Source organism: Cucurbita maxima, unplaced genomic scaffold (genome assembly GCF_002738345.1).
Source record: "Cucurbita maxima cultivar Rimu unplaced genomic scaffold, Cmax_1.0 Cma_Scf00001, whole genome shotgun sequence".
In the NCBI taxonomy this organism is placed as follows: Eukaryota; Viridiplantae; Streptophyta; class Magnoliopsida; order Cucurbitales; family Cucurbitaceae; genus Cucurbita; species Cucurbita maxima.
Genome location: NW_019272017.1, coordinates 7,671,337 through 7,687,560, shown reverse-complemented (window position 1 = coordinate 7,687,560; position 16,224 = coordinate 7,671,337). Strand labels below are relative to the sequence as shown.

The 16,224-nt window shown below is 39.3% G+C and overlaps 4 protein-coding genes across 4 annotated transcripts; 2 read left to right on the top strand and 2 right to left on the bottom strand.

Annotated features, from left to right (window-relative positions):
• Positions 1-183: 183 nt before the first annotated feature.
• LOC111479368 (SUPPRESSOR OF GAMMA RESPONSE 1-like) lies at positions 184-3,590 on the bottom strand. The gene is made up of 7 exons (XM_023124030.1): positions 3,150-3,590; positions 2,112-2,253; positions 1,825-2,011; positions 1,261-1,754; positions 746-1,123; positions 548-665; positions 184-497 (listed from the first exon to the last, which is right to left on the bottom strand). Exons 1-6 carry the CDS (start codon positions 3,155-3,157, stop codon positions 612-614), a joined length of 1,263 nt encoding a protein of 420 aa, XP_022979798.1. The 5' UTR covers positions 3,158-3,590; the 3' UTR covers positions 184-497; positions 548-611.
• Positions 3,591-4,035: 445 nt separating this feature from the next.
• LOC111484295 lies at positions 4,036-4,936 on the bottom strand. The gene has a single exon (XM_023130875.1). It carries the CDS (start codon positions 4,798-4,800, stop codon positions 4,228-4,230), a length of 573 nt encoding a protein of 190 aa, XP_022986643.1. The 5' UTR covers positions 4,801-4,936; the 3' UTR covers positions 4,036-4,227.
• A 2,883-nt stretch (positions 4,937-7,819) lies between these two features.
• LOC111496985 (alpha-xylosidase 1-like) lies at positions 7,820-11,388 on the top strand. The gene is made up of 3 exons (XM_023147978.1): positions 7,820-8,098; positions 8,183-8,868; positions 9,288-11,388. Exons 1-3 carry the CDS (start codon positions 7,854-7,856, stop codon positions 11,156-11,158), a joined length of 2,802 nt encoding a protein of 933 aa, XP_023003746.1. The 5' UTR covers positions 7,820-7,853; the 3' UTR covers positions 11,159-11,388.
• A 2,029-nt stretch (positions 11,389-13,417) lies between these two features.
• On the top strand, positions 13,418-15,518 carry LOC111482373 (ethylene-responsive transcription factor ERF118-like). The gene is made up of 3 exons (XM_023128160.1): positions 13,418-13,607; positions 13,909-14,062; positions 14,368-15,518. Exon 3 carries the CDS (start codon positions 14,389-14,391, stop codon positions 15,325-15,327), a length of 939 nt encoding a protein of 312 aa, XP_022983928.1. The 5' UTR covers positions 13,418-13,607; positions 13,909-14,062; positions 14,368-14,388; the 3' UTR covers positions 15,328-15,518.
• The last annotated feature ends 706 nt before the right edge of the window (positions 15,519-16,224 follow it).

The window sequence follows — 16,224 nt, the reverse complement described above, 5'->3', positions numbered from 1 at the left end:
CGGTTGTTTTCATCTTACAAGCTTAAGGTTATGAGATCGCCTAACCTAACAAGTTTGATGATAATACTAAAAGCTCAAATCAAAAAATGGTGTAAAGATTAACTCAACTCAACTTTGAAAAAACTCTAATAATTCTACACCGCCATGGTCAAATCACACGAGAAACGTGTGGAAAGATGGAGATGATGAGAAAGAGAAAGGAGAAGGGACCAAAATGGTGGACGCAAAGGCATCCATCCAATACGCCTGTCCACAAGGCAACACGCAGTCGGGGCCGGGGGACACCCATTTTCTTTCATTTTACAGCCCATTGTGTTAGGCAGCTCATGTGATCACCAATTTTAGTACAAACACAGGCTTAAAGTTGTGAACTTGGGATCGACCCTCCTCTGTTTTTCTTTACAAATGTCTTGTTTTTTTTTTTCAATGTCCCAACAGGAGAGCTCACGTTCCATAACAAATTCAACACAAGCTTAAGGAGTTTAAGGAGTCGTTCAAATTTAATCACAAGTTTTGTTTACATTGATGGTTCCTTTTTATTTTACCAGCAAATGTGAGCCAAAACATCACCACATTCGAGTTTCTCAAAACAGATGCAGAATCCACATTATTTACTCATCCGCTTTGCCACCCCAAGCCAAGAAGCTTTCTTGCGACCCGAAATCCTGTTAGAAGAACAAAGAAAAGTCATTTTACTTTAAATTAATGAACTCAACTGGGTGTAGAATGAAGGTTTAAGACATACAAGCTGACTAAGTCTGAACTCTGGAGGTGTGTCAAGTTCGATGTTTGCAGGATCAAGGACAAGATTTTGACACTCTTCAAGATCCTTCCTTAGATCATCTGCTCCTAATTTTGCATATTCAGAAAAGCAAGACTTGCTCCCCGATGCGCCGTGGTGGTTAGCGTTCCCGTCCCTAGGGGGAGACTGGCTCTGAAAGATATCATCACACAGAGACAATGCTTCCACAAGTTGTTGGGAGTCCAATATGTTCTGTGACTCTCCTTCCCACCATTTCGGTTCTTCCTCGATTCGATTTTCGTCATCGTCAATTACTTCATCAGAGCAACCTTCTGGTTTGTTCATATCACATTTGTCTGACTTCTCAAATTCAGGTTGAACCTGGTAATAAGCAGGCTCGTTAAAACTCAAGATAATGTATACAATGTAGAGATTGGAACAAGAGGTGACCATCCTTTTTTAATATCCATATTAATCCAATTCATATGCATATCACAAAAATGAAGACTTTCATGTACCTCAGCAAGGTCCCTAGTGGAAGTGATAACAGAATCCTGTTCCGGATTGACATTCACACATCTACTTTCGACGCGAGGAGGCTCGGGAGTCGCAGACTTAGGAGTGCGGGGATCGACTTTTATGGCATCAATGATTTCAGGAACTTCCTGTTCAATAACTTCACCTTGCTTAACATTTTGTTGCTGGTAAAAGATTTTGGAAATGACATATTCTCCATCTCTCTCATCTTCCTCTGTCCCTAAGTGATATTGGTGCATAACCCAATTGGTTTTCTCAGCTCTACCTCCTTTGGCAAAGCTCATGTATAGAACCATGATCTTCTTGCACCCTTTTTGAACCCCATCAATGACCACTGGCTTTGTCCTTCCAGTCTTATGCCACCGAACGTCACCAAAATCATCGTCCGTTATCTTCCTACGCTTTCGAGTTCCAGTATTGTATGCCTTGATTGCTCTGTGAAAGAAATGGGACACACTGCCATCTTGCTTAACACCTGCATTATATTAAACAAAAAGTTAGTAGTACTATGTTGAACAATTGGTATTAATCCAGTGATGACAAACCTGGTAATTTTTGAGGATGGGTATAACATATGCCATCATCTTCAAAGACTGTTGGTATAAACTCATTGATGAACGGATGCGGCCTTGAACCACCAATGCCAACTTTGGCTAGCAGATGCCATATAATTTCTTGATCAGAAGGATCAAATTTTACACCTCTAGGCAATCCTGGCCACTCATGAGCAACCTACAAACAAAGAGATTTCAACTGCTCTAAGAACCAACAAGAATAAGACCTAATCCCAAGCACCCGTAACTTGGTATTAAATAAACAGTTGAAGTTATACATCACTGTTATCAATTGTATGACGGCAATTCGGACAACTTCTGCTGGGGTTGCTTTCCCATTCAACACTTCGAGGATTGTTTGTTCCAGATGCACTCTTAATTTTTGTTGCAATTCTATTGCTGTCTACCAGCCATGAAGGTCTGCATAAATCAAACGTAACACCCAGAAGTCAAAACCATGAGCTGCTTAGAGCTCTTGCATAATGGAAACAAGTTATGCCCCATGATGAAAATATCCATGAACCTTTATCAAATTATAGAATCAAAAAAAGAAAGTTTTTGTAGTGTTTACAGCAAGACTTTGAGGGGGTATCTTAAACTTAGATTGTTCTCGTAGCTCCACAAGAAACACACGCTGTAAAACATATGAGGAGGAGAACGAGAAGCAAGAAAATGGAAGTTTAGTTATAAGATGTTAGGAATCACGGAACTCCTCAGCGGTATGATATTATCCGTTTGGAACATAAGCTCTCATGACTTCGCTTTTGATTTTCTCAAAAAACTTCGTAACAATGGAAATGTATTTCTTACTAATAAACCCACGATAACCTATTAATTAGCACGGTTGGGAACTTCAACATAAGATGCCTCTGTTTCGGGTACAGGAAAATTCAGATGCCTGAAAATAAAGGGTGTAAAGGGTATATCTACGGTTATATTGTAGAAAATCCCATGAACCAAGCTTCCCAAGAAAAAGCCACTTGAGGACCATAGCAATAGCATCATTCTGAGCATGTTAACAGGGACAGGAAAATCGAAAACCTAACCAAGTTGTGCATTTACGACCACTTAACTTGGTTTTAATGTAATCCCAGATTAGTAACTAGCATCATTCTGAGCATGTTAACAGGGACAGGAAAATCGAAAACCTAACCAAGTTGTGCATTTACGACCACTTAACTTGGTTTTAATGTAATCCCAGATTAGTAACTAACTCGATTCAAGCAAGCAAATGATGACTATCAAAGATAAACAGACCCCAACACCAGATGGAAAGGAAAAGAATGATCCAAAAGTTGTGAAAATGAAAGGGGTACCTAGCCATGGAAGCCGGCGAATGGGAAGATCGAGATCCAGAAGTGTTATTTCTCCAATCGTAGTTGCTTCATCTACTTCAGATTGAAGAACCGACGTTCGGGTTCCGAAAAAATGGAGGCCCAGTTACTGTTCTACCTGTCTTGTTACGACACCGCGATGATGGAGAAACTGGAAAGGGTCTGCCCTTCTACTTTTCCCAACGCAAGAAATTTAAAATTGAATAGGAAATATGGAGGAAGTGGGAAACATTGAATTAAAAATGCACGACAGTCTTCAGCTTTTGCAGTGGGAGGGGTTTAGATTCTGTGCAACTCGGTCATATGTTTTTATCCGGCGACTTTGGCGTTGACTTGGATTAGCGTTGGTTGTTCTCCGCTTGTTGTGTGGACAATGATCTGCCTTTCCACTTGATCAGGTGCGACCAATTTTACATATGCACACACATGAACGCAAGCCCAAAAATATGTTTTTTTTTTTTTTGTTTTTCTCTTTTGGGGTTAAATTTTAAAGTATTTTTAAAGTCTATCATGCAATGGGTTTTGGGCTGGTTTTTTTTTACAAGAACCCAATAAAATAAAGGGCTTTGAGAAAGGAATGTAACTTGAAATCCAGGACCAAAAGCCCAACCAAGGATCCACGGTCTCTGAATCACCATGTCCGGACGACAATGACAACGATGACGAACCCAATGGCTCCGCTGCTTCTTCAAGTAGCGCTAACCTTTATTCTGTTCGTTCCTCGTAAAAGAACAAGTTCTTTTCTATCTGTTTGGGAAAGTAAAAAAAAATGTTAGGTGCGTACGTGTTTATAGTCTGTTCGTTCCTGGTTCGCCAATATTCCAAATAAAATAGTTAGATAAAACACAGCACAACGGAGAACAAGGGATGGCAACAACATTCTCAAGGTTTCAACTAATTTTTATCCTTGCGTCCAGAAAGCATAACCATGAACAAAAAAGAATTTCCACTGTGTAACCAAAATACAAAGGAAACAAAAAACGAACCAATTTCTATATTCAACTGCGGCATCTGTATCTACTCCTAACGCAAAACATTAATTAATCGGCGACGTTTCTAACTATAGAGCCGGCAGAGATTCTTGCCGCCAGAGAAAATCCGAGTTATCCAACGCATCAGAACACAGATTCGAATACTCCAACAGCCCATCCAAACCCACATACTCGGCCGCGTCGCTGCCGCTGAACATATCTCCGGCTTCCAGTTCGAAAGCGTCATAGTTCGGGATCTGATCCTCAAACCTCCACATCTCACTGGTCCCAGACGAATCGGTCGTTACTCGAGCAAACTCGGTCGCTTCGTCAAACTCCTGTTGGCTATTCGAAGTAACTGAAGGCGGTAGACCAAGCTCGTCGTCGGAGGCTTCCAAGAGGTAGCCTAACTCCGGCTGAGACTCACCGGAATCCGCCGTTAAATCCACCACCGGCACCGGAGAAGACGACGCAGTGGCAATTTCTTCCTCGAAACTCCTCATCAAGGAGTCGAGATCGGGAGTTGCCGGTTCTAGATTGGAGTCGTCGAGAAAACCTAGGAGGTCGTCTCTGAGCCGCTTCACCTCCGGCGAACCGGCCTCCGAGTCAGCCGAGTCGGCCAAGTCGTCCCAATCCCGCTTCCTCGAGCTCTGATTCTCCATAGATTAAAAAAAAGCAAAAAAAAAAAGAAATCGGAGAAGAGGAATTAGGGTTTCCGTTCCCTTGGAATTTTGTGATTATGTAGCCAAGTTCCAACGGATAGAGGCGATAAAGAACGTGAGACAATTTGAGCGGGATATTAAGGAGTGGGGATTTATTATATAAGGGGGAGAAGGTAGAGAGAGAAGGTGCAAGGCGCGTGGATAACGATGGGAAACAGGCGCGTGGATAACGATGGGAAACAGGCGCGTGGAAGCGTATAGATATGCTAATAAAAATCCCTCTCTCTCTTATCCCTAAAAAGAAAATTGTTTCCCACGGAAAATTCTACCCACCTCCTTTTCATTTTCGTGACTTCGTCCGGTTTCGGTTTTGGAATGGGCAAAAATTAAACTCCTTTCAATTCCATTCACAAGTCCGCAAGAATGGGGCCCGCTATCCGAGTCAATGACGGATCCGTTTTTGCTTAATTTCTTGGCTCTCTTTCGGTGGCTCGGCTCGGCTCGGCTCGGCTGCCTTCAAATTATTGGTCTCAGGAAAAAAAAAAAAAAAAAAACAATTACTAAAATTGCGTTTAAACCCTTTTTGGTAATTTCCCTCTCTTTCCTTTGGGTCAAGGGTCAAGGCTCTAGACAAACAATTGGTATTTAGCATCAAGAATATGGATCTTGTACCTACAAACCCACTTCCCACCTTATTATTATTTTAATTTAAAGATAAAACATCATGCTCCTAATGTCTTTAACTGCCAAATTAAATAATTAGATCTTATTTTACTCATATGTCTCAACTTTTCCTAAAGAAAAAGACTACAAATTCTTCCCCATTATAAGATTTGTATTTATTTCTTTAATAATATCACTATGCTTCAATGATAGAACATTATACAATAAATCTAAATATATTATTTAAATGAAATGCCAAATATTGAATGCAAATGGTCCAAGAAAACAATTGCATGAAAAAGGTGAGTTGGAATTTGTCCAAAAAAGGACCGAATTGGGAAGCCAATAATCAAACACCTTCATTGTGCGCTTTTCTAGAAAATCTCCAAATTGGCGATGACGTGTATGCCAACTCCACCTTCAAATTTTTAAATTAAAATTAAAATTAAAATAAAAGGAGAATATCTTCTAAAGGTACAAAATCTTGTGGTGGGCTCAGCCAATGGGATTTTTTTCAGATAGAGGAAAATTAATTATTTAAAGCGCCACACACATTTCAGAATCTTTTTTTTTCCCTTTAATTTTATATTGCGTATATAAAGAGAATTAAAAACTATAAAATAAAATGTAAAATTGGTATAATATTTTGTTTGGTGTCTAGAGTGGAGTGGAAGGGTAAAATAAAATTACCCAAATTTCTTTTTTATTTATTGACTTTCTAGAATTAATTAGAGACACGTTATTCCCTTACCAACCGCTCCATATTTTGAAATTTTATTTTTTATTTTTAATTTGAAAGGATAAATTTCTTACATAAATTAATAATGTGTAAAATCAATATTGTACTATATTTAGATTATTGATGAAATAAGTAATTCATGCTTTTAATATTACTTCACTTACACACAAATGGTTGTGCAGTTATTTTAAAACAATAATACTTATTTTTTGTTCGTCTAATTATTTATTTTCTATATTTCAAATTCAATAATATCGAGGGTGTAAAGTTAATAAATCTTGCATATAACCAATTTTGGTAATTTACATCAAATTTCTATTATTTTTTTTGGTGCATTAAGTAATTAACTTACCATCCTGACTATTCAAACCTTGATAATTGTGTCTATTTTTTCAATATATATATATATTAAAATAAAAACTAATTGTTTTATGTTATCATTTAAAAATTTAAAAAAAAAAAAAAAAAACATTTAGTTGAGTCTGTGAGCCACACCCAGTGTGGGGTGGGGAACCGATTCTGCCAAAATATCAGCAACTGGCCGACACCCTCCATTCCTTCCTACCAAATAATACATATATTTCGGAAATAATAATGATAATAATAATAATACCTTAAAATGTGTGAAAGAAATAAAAACAAGAACAAGAGTGGATATTTGACTTTTTAATAATCCATATTTTCGGCATTTAAATTCCTATTTATTTTGCTTTTCAAATGGACCCGTTGAATTAGAAACAAATTCATTGAATTCAAGATAAGACCGAGACCGGCTACGATTTTTCAATACACAAAGTGGGATTTATTAGTCGTAATTTAAATGGATTTATAAATATTTGAAATTGTCGTGAGAATATTTCTTTGAATCACCAACCAACAAGGAATAAATGGATTATATATTTATTCAGTAATTTGAGCCCATAAAGGGTGGACACTGCAAATTCAAAGTGGGCCTTTTCTTTATCAATTCAATTGGGCTTTAGCAAGCGATCAGAGCCCGATTGAAGAATCGCCGTATATGGGCCTCACTGTACAAGCCCATCAATATTATGTTGTTTTATATTCAAACCTACAAGCCTTTCAGTTTTATTTTAGTTATAAATAGCTTCGCTTAATATAATTATAGTAAATTACTAATTTAGTTCCTAATGCTTGATTTGATTTTTTTTTTTTTTTTTTTAAATACAATACCTGATTTGACTTTGAGAAGACAAAAATTATATTCTTTGACTTTTATATAAACCACGTGCCCAAAATCATTGGTAATAATAAATATTAACTTTGAAAACAAGTATGTCTCAATGTTGAAGTAATGATGTATATCACTTTGGCGATTTTTTTTTTTTTTTCTTACATAAAAGTATTAATGCATTATGAGAATTAAATATTAAAATTTCAGAACCGATTTTGTCAAATATAAAACACTAAAAAATTAAATTAAAGAATTATAAGCTAATCCAAGCAAATATCTCATATCACGGGTAGCTAAAATAGGCAACTTGTGTAAAAACACTAAAAATTATGACGCAAAAATAATTCGAAAAAGTGAATTATCTTTCTAAAAAGACAATTTGTTTTTATTTATTTATTTTCACTCATTTTTCTCTACTCTTAAATAGTGCACTGCAGTGCTACACTTCTCCAAGCTCCGATGGCGACATTGCAGTTGCAGGCTCCCTCGTTTCATGCTCTGTTTCTTTTCTCCCTGTTCTTCTTTGGCCTCTGTAATTTCGGCGTGAAATCAGCCGACGCCCTTCCATCAAAGAAAATAGGCAATGGCTACCATTTGATTTCCGTCGGCGAGGCTCCCGGCGGCGGCATTCTCGGCTTCCTCCAAGTTAACGTTGAAAGTCAATTTTACGGCGCTGATATCCCCTTCTTGCAGCTATTCGTGAAGTACGTTGAAATTCATAACCCCATTTGTACATAATTTTCATTTTTGGGTTCATTTTGATTGATTTGAGTAATTTGATTTTACAGGCATGAAACAGAGCACCGTTTGAGAGTCCATATCACGGATGCGAAGAAGAAGCGATGGGAAGTTCCGTACAATTTGTTACCGAGACAGAGCCCTCCGCCGCCGAGACGGGCTGTGGTTTTTCCCAAAAACAACGTAACCATTTCAGAATATGCCGGGTCGGAGTTGATTTTCAGTTATTCCGCTAACCCATTTAGCTTTACGGTGAAGAGGAAGTCAAATGGGGAGACCCTTTTCGATTCGGGTAGCGATGAATCCGACCCATTTAACAGCCTGGTGTTTAAGGACCAATATCTAGAAATTTCGACCAAATTGCCGGAAAGCGCAGCCTTATACGGGCTGGGGGAGAACACGCAGCCGAAAGGGATGAAACTGCAGCCCAATGAGCCTTACACTCTTTACACCACCGACGTGGCGGCGGTGACTTTGAACACCGACCTCTACGGGTCCCACCCAGTGTACATGGACCTGAGGAACGGCGGCGGCGGAGGGGAAGCGAACGCTCACGGCGTTTTGCTTCTGAATAGCAACGGGATGGATGTGTTTTACAGAGGGAACTCGTTGACGTATAAGATAATTGGCGGAGTTTTGGATTTGTACTTCTTCGCAGGGCCGTCGCCGTTGAGCGTGGTTGATCAGTATACAGCATTTGTGGGGCGGCCGGCTCCCATGCCTTATTGGGCTCTCGGTACGTATGATCATGCTACTGTATTCACACTCCCCAATTTACTTGAGAGAATGAAAATGGTGAGGTTTGTTGGGATAAGGAAGGTAGGAAGTGTTTTGGGTTTGGTTTGATGTGTCGTGTGGAGGAGGGGAAGAGTGGGTTTGGTTTGGGGATTAATGGGGAGGGAATGGGAAAGGTAATGGTCCATACTCTAAAGTGGATTTTTCTTGGGGTAAGCCTTCATGGAGTCGTAGCAACATGTGAACGAAGTTAATGTTGTAGGCCTATACGTAAATATACTTATAAGTAGGTGTTGAAGACGGTTGAAGTCGAAGAGATAATGTCATTTTATGAGAAAATTAAAGGTGAAAGCATTTAAGATTATGTTCAAAACTTTAGAGATACAAATGATCTTATTATATGTGAACTGGAATTTGTAGGGTTCCACCAGTGCCGATGGGGCTACCGGAACCTGTCCGTCGTGGAAGACGTCGTGGAGAATTACAGAAAGGCCAAGATCCCACTCGATGTAATATGGAACGACGACGACCACATGGACGGCCACAAAGATTTCACTCTCAATCCCATCAGTTACCCTCATCCAGCTCTATTATCATTTCTCAACAAAATCCACAGCTCCGGCATGAAGTACATTGTCCTAATTGACCCTGGAATCGCCGTTAATTCCACCTATGCCGTCTACCAGAGAGCCCTTGCGAAAGACGTCTTCATCAAACACCAAGGCCACCCTTATTTGGCCCAAGTTTGGCCTGGCCCCGTCCACTTCCCGGACTTCCTCAATCCCGCCACCGTCTCTTGGTGGGCCGATGAGATTAGCCGGTTTCACCAACTCGTTCCGGTGAATGGCCTTTGGATTGATATGAACGAAGCCTCCAATTTCTGTACCGGAAAATGCACGATACCGGTGGGGAAACAGTGCCCCAATGCTACTGGACCCGGGTGGATTTGTTGTTTGGATTGTAAGAACATAACAGATACAAGATGGGATGACCCACCTTACAAAATCAACGCATCCGGACTGCAGGTTCCGATTGGATACAAAACAATCGCTACAAGCGCTGTTCATTACAACGGCGTTTTGGAATACGACGCTCACAGTCTATACGGGTTTTCGCAAGCAATTGCCACACACAAGGCCCTTCAAGGGCTCGAAGGAAAGCGCCCCTTTGTCCTTACACGCTCCACGTTCGTCGGTTCTGGCAAATACGCCGCCCATTGGACTGGTGACAATCAAGGGACGTGGCAGGATTTGAAATACTCCATTTCCACTGTCCTCAATTTCGGTATCTTCGGTATCCCAATGGTGGGGTCCGACATTTGTGGGTTCTATCCAGCGCCAACGGAAGAGCTTTGTAACCGTTGGATTGAAGTTGGAGCTTTTTACCCTTTCTCCAGAGATCATGCCAATTTCTATTCTCCTAGACAGGAGCTTTACCAATGGGAATCAGTGGCTACCTCTGCTAGAAATGCGTTGGGAATGAGGTACAAGATTTTGCCATATCTTTACACTTTGTCGTATGAAGCTCATATCAAAGGAGCCCCAATTGCCAGGCCACTTTTCTTCTCGTTCCCGAATTACGCCGAGTGTTATGGAGTTAGCACCCAATTTCTTCTGGGGCAGAGCTTAATGATTTCTCCGGTGCTCGAGCAGAGCAAAACAGAGGTCACTGCTCTGTTTCCGCCGGGGACTTGGTACGATTTGTTTAATATGACGAACGTGATCATGTCCAAAAAGGGGCGTTATGTGACACTCCATGCACCCCTTCATGTGATTAATGTTCATTTATATCAGAACGCCATATTGCCAATGCAGCAGGGTGGGATGATTTCCAAGGAAGCTCGAGCGACGCCGTTTAGCCTCGTTGTCACTTTCCCCGCCGGAGAATCTGACGGCGAGGCTAGAGGGTATCTGTTTTTGGACGACGATGAGCAGCCGGAGATGAAAATTGCAAAAGGTACTTCGACGTACGTGGAATTTTACGGTGTGAAGAATAACGGCCGTGTGAAGATTTGGTCGGAAGTTGCGGCGGGGCAGTTTGCTTTGGACAAAGGGTTGATTGTTGAGAAGGTTATAGTTTTGGGGTTGGATGGGAGTGGGAAGGCGAAGGAGGTCTTTGTCGATGGAGCTCCGGTGGCGGCCGGAGTTTCGGCCTCGACGGTGGAGCAAAATATAGAGCAAGAGCCATTGGGGGAAGATGGTGAAAGAGGAAAAAGTTTGATGGTTGAGGTCAGTGGCTTATCGTTGCCAATTGGGAGAAGCTTCAAGCTGTCCTGGCAAATGGGTTCTTAAATTGGAAGTCCACCATGGAATCAGCTTGATCGAACCATGAATCTTGTGTTTTCTTCTGTATGTCCTCATCTATTGTAGTCTTCCTTTGCATTGATCTGTAACATTGGGCTTGTTGTTGGGCCTTTGAAATCTTTCATAGAATTCTAATGTGGGCCTGGGCTAATATTCTATTACCGGGCATGTAGTTGCATACGTGTCACTTAGAAAACGCAAATAATAAACGACGTATTGCCACCTCATAGCTAAAAAACTTACCGGAGATATTTTTTTTCTTTTGTAATAAAATAATTTTAAGGGTTAATTTTGACTTAATTTTAGATGTAATGTGAGGCGAGAAAATTGAAGGAAAGAGGGCACTTTCCGCAGTTATGGACTGAGACTAAAATAGCAGCTGAATTGGGCGCGTCATCGTAACGCTAGGCGTAACAGCTGGAAGAGTGGGGTTCATAGTGCGACACGTGTCGAGAATTCTGTGGAAGACAAACGGTATAGGCGGAGATTTTGGCGGGAAGAATAAGGCGGAAGATTCCACGTCGGCGCTATGGGCGGGAAAAACGTAAGCCTGTTTGCGGTGGGCCCGCTTTGTCGTTACGCGGAAATGATATTCATGCATGGCATGCACATGATGAGGGGATGATGATGGTTGCTGGATGTGGAACATGGTGATTATTGGAATCTCACATGATGAGAGAGACCAATGGATTGCATTAATTATTCGTGTCGTGACTTTTCGGTGGATGTTAGTTGGGGCATTTTTTGTTCGGGTCGGGCATGGGTCGGATCTTTATTTTGCCAATATCAATACAGACATTATCACGTGCATCGTGTGGTCCTTTCTTTTTTTTTGTTCATTTTTTCCCTATTTCTCACTTTTTCATTCCGTACCCCTGTTCCCCTCTTTACTTTTTAAATGTAATACAAATTTATACGTAATTAAATTTATTCATTTGGTGGTTAACTTTGGCTTCTAAATCTTTAATAAATATTAATATTAGTCTTCAATGGTAATTTTAAATAAAAAATAATGTAAATATATTTCCAAATTCTATATACTATATTAACCTTCAAAAAAAACAAAAAAAAGTTAATAATAAACTAACAGTAAGAACTCATTTTCAGTTTGATTAAAGTATATGAAATGATGAAGTGTATGAATACTAAGTTGTAATTAATTAGTGTTTGTGTAAATTTATTTAGAGAATATTTAAGTATATTTATTGGTACCGGAGTTGATGATTAAAATCTATCATTACAAAACCTATTGTTTTATTTAATGTGTTCATTGATTCTCATGATAACGATAATAAATAAATATTTAAATGGAGGCGGCTATTGTTGGCATAATTAAAGGTGGAAGTAGGCATGCATGAATATCTTAATCTTCTTATTTTGTGGGGCTGTTATGTTGGGTGGATGATTTGGGCGTGCACAATTTACGTCTTTATGAGGGAGATCATCACGTGCTTCACTGCTTGAGTCTCCCATTAACTAAATATTGGTCACGTGCTACTATCAAATCAATTTTTGTCCATGTTATGTTTACCATATTCTAATTTTGAGCATTTACTTCCCAATTAAACTAAAATCTAATCATTTTTTAAGCTAAATCTTTTGGATTTAAAACACTCCCACCCCTTATGTACTTGAATAGATAATTTGATTAATGAGATAGAGATGGTTTGTCATAATTTGTACATTAAAATTTAATTTTTCTTATTCCAATGTTAATCGGTTTATATAAAGTAAATAATCAAGGTATGAGCTTGTCTTGTTATTATTATTATTCATTTTTAATTACAATCGAGAAATAATAATGAAAATGAAAGATTTAACTACTCATTTTATATGATAAAATTCATTATTTTTTGGATGCTTTAAAAGTTTGAATGTATTATGCAATATTATAAAGAAATATGGTCTTAAAATTATTTTCTTTTTGTTACCAAACAAAGTGCTAACAAATAAAAAAAAAATAGAAAAAATAAAAACAAAAAAGAGAGTTTACGTAATCAATATTATGATATAAATAAATTAAATGGTATTATTTATGTATGGAATGTAAACCGTAATTTTATGAATTGTTTGAAAGATAAAGGATTTATAAATATTAAAAATTGAATTAGAAAAAATGATATGAGAGTTTAGACTGCGAAGAAGGATTCCATCAAATCCCCAATTCAAACAAATTTTAGGATCCGTGGGGATTTGCGGGGTGTTGATAGACCAGGAAAGTTTCAATAAATATTGATGATGGATGGATGGATGGATGGATGGATGTGCATGAATCCGGTGGCCATCCATCCATACCCATCATCAAAGCACCTCTTTTTAAGCAAATTCCATCCTCATCATTTACTTCTGTAAAATTTGAACGCTCCTCGGAAGAATTGCAGGCGCCACCGACTGTGGAGATTCTTGGAACAACACGAAGAGACAGAAGTGGATCAGAGTAAGAAATTTCTTTCTTTTTATGTGTATTTTAATGTCGGGTTTTTCACGGAATGGGGGGTGGGTCGATTCCTTCTTCCATTGTCGTCACTGCTCACTGCTCACTCTTCATCTTTTTTAATCATATTTTTCGATTTCTGATATTTCCATAGAGATTTGCAGCACAATCGAGATCTCTCTTTATCTGTCTCTCTTCTGTGTTTCTCTAAAATCGAACAATGTTGGCCATGGATTGGCGATCTCTCTCGCTTTAATCTGCTGGTTTGTTTACTTTTTGAACTCTTTCAACCTTTCAACGACAGGGCTCAGACTTTTCTTCATCTGGGTTTGTGCTTTTTTTCAACTGGGAAAGAAGTTGACGACGGTGGTTGAGCAGTAGATTTATGTCGGCTTTGTTCATATTGGCAGTGATTGGGGCTCTGTTGCAGCTCTGGTTTTCTTCTTCTTCTTCTTCTTCTGCTTGCTTCCTTCTCTGCTGGTTCCGGCAGAGGTTGATTCTGCTGCAACGATCATTTTCAATGCGTTTGAGATTAAAAAGGCAAGACAGATTTTCTAGTTTCATTCGATTGTCTATGTGTTTCCTAAAGGGTTTTCGGCCTAATTCCGATTTGTTTTTTTCCATTGCAGGACTTGTTCTGGAGTAAAGTTCTCTTGGGCTTATCGTATAAAACATTTTTTACTTCGTTTCTCCACCTTGCACTTCAGTTATTGGAATTCTCAGAGATCTTCCGCTGTTTCCCTTTGATTATTCACTTCCTCTCCTTCCCAACGATTTGATCTCAATGTCGTACTCCCGGATGCCGCATTCTAATCAGAAACTTGTTAGCCGCAACAGAAAATCCAAGCTGCAGCCAAAAAATTTCTCTGCGGATTCCAAAATGAGGAGAAAAGTTCGCATAATCTTTTACGATCCTGATGCAACCGACTCATCTTCAAGCGAAGATGAAGGAGAAAGATATGGAAGAAAGTTTAATCGAACCGTACACGAAATCCACCTGCCTCCGCTGAAAAAGGCTCTCGAATCCGAGAGTTCTCAGAACAGCAACAACGAAAACAAAAACCCTAAGCTTAAGCAATCCAAGGTTCAGATCAAAAACCCTTCCTCCTCCCGAAGACAATCGTCTTCCAAATACAGAGGTGTGAGACAGAGAGCTTGGGGAAAATGGGCGGCTGAGATTCGAGATCCCTTCAAGAGAAGCCGTATTTGGCTTGGTACTTACGATACTGCAGAAGAAGCTTCTCAAGCTTATGAGTCGAGGAGGCTGCAGTTTGAAGCTATGGCGGCAGAAATGGCTGTTGAAGAAGGCAACAGGACCGCATCCTCATCCGCCGCTGTTCTTTCAGAAAGCACTGCGGAGACCACCGTATCCCACACCTCACCGTCGTCGGTTTTCGAATGGGACGATTCAACTTCCCAAAGCCAAGATTTGAAAGTGGGAGATTCAATCAAAGAAGAAACAGGCACGAATATGAACTACCTTCAAGAAACCGATCAGAGCCATCCGTTTATAGACGAAATAAACATGGGGATCAATTTTGATTCGATTATAGCGGATGGAATCGGAATGTTCTTGGAGGATTTTGTAAGTTTAGAGAACACACAGATTTTTGGGTTCGGCGACGATGAACCCAGCGGCTTTCCAAATGCGGATTTCGGGGATTTTGGGAACGATGACATTTCTTGCTGGCTTGATGATTCCATCAACATTACCTGCCCTTAAATTTTTGCAGCTTAGGAGTTTTCTCTTCTCAAGTGTTTTATCCATTGAGAAATTCCCTTTTTTAATTTGGTTTTCTGAGAGCGAAAATGAGAAGAGTGTTCTTCTCTCAGTCTGCCATTTTGGTTACGATTAAAAGATTTTGTCATCTGTGTGAGAAATTGGTGAATCAATATCGACATCAATGTTCCTAATATTGAAAATTTTCATTAACAACTTGAATCATTCAACGTTAGTTTGTGTGAAATTATTGTGAGTATGTTTTAAATTTATTTGAAGGTACGGAAGGAAGTGTGATATGAGCTGTAAACCAAATACGTAGCTCCGTTCCATCCATCCATAGTACCACTTTCGTACTGTTACCCTTCTTTCTATTCTTAAAAGGATAAACTTAATAATTCATTTAATGTTTCGGCCTTTTTGTTGGCCCAACTTCATTCGTATTGGTGAGTATTGAAGGCAATGTTGAAATATTTGAAGGCCTTTTCCAATTCCAAGAAATCCATTGTCCTGGAAACTCTTGATGGAATCTTCCAACATTTGCATACGGTTTGTTTTTAAACAATAATTCATTGCATTATCTATACATGGATCAATGGGTGTTGTCTGTATCGTAATAACAAGAGTTTGCACTTAACCTTTAACCTAAAACACTCCCTTAAATTAAGCGACCTTGCCTTGATGCTGTTATCAAGAACAGGTGAAGCAGTGTGGAAAACTACCTTCTTCTAACAACTCAGCAACCTCTCTCATTAGCTCCATTAAACTCCCACACAAACCCAATTTTGCCATATTGTTCAAGAACATGTATCCAAGATTAAATATACCATACTATGATCAATTTGGTAGTGTAGTAAATTGTGTTTCAAAATTGTGCGATACTTAATTTGGATAGATTTG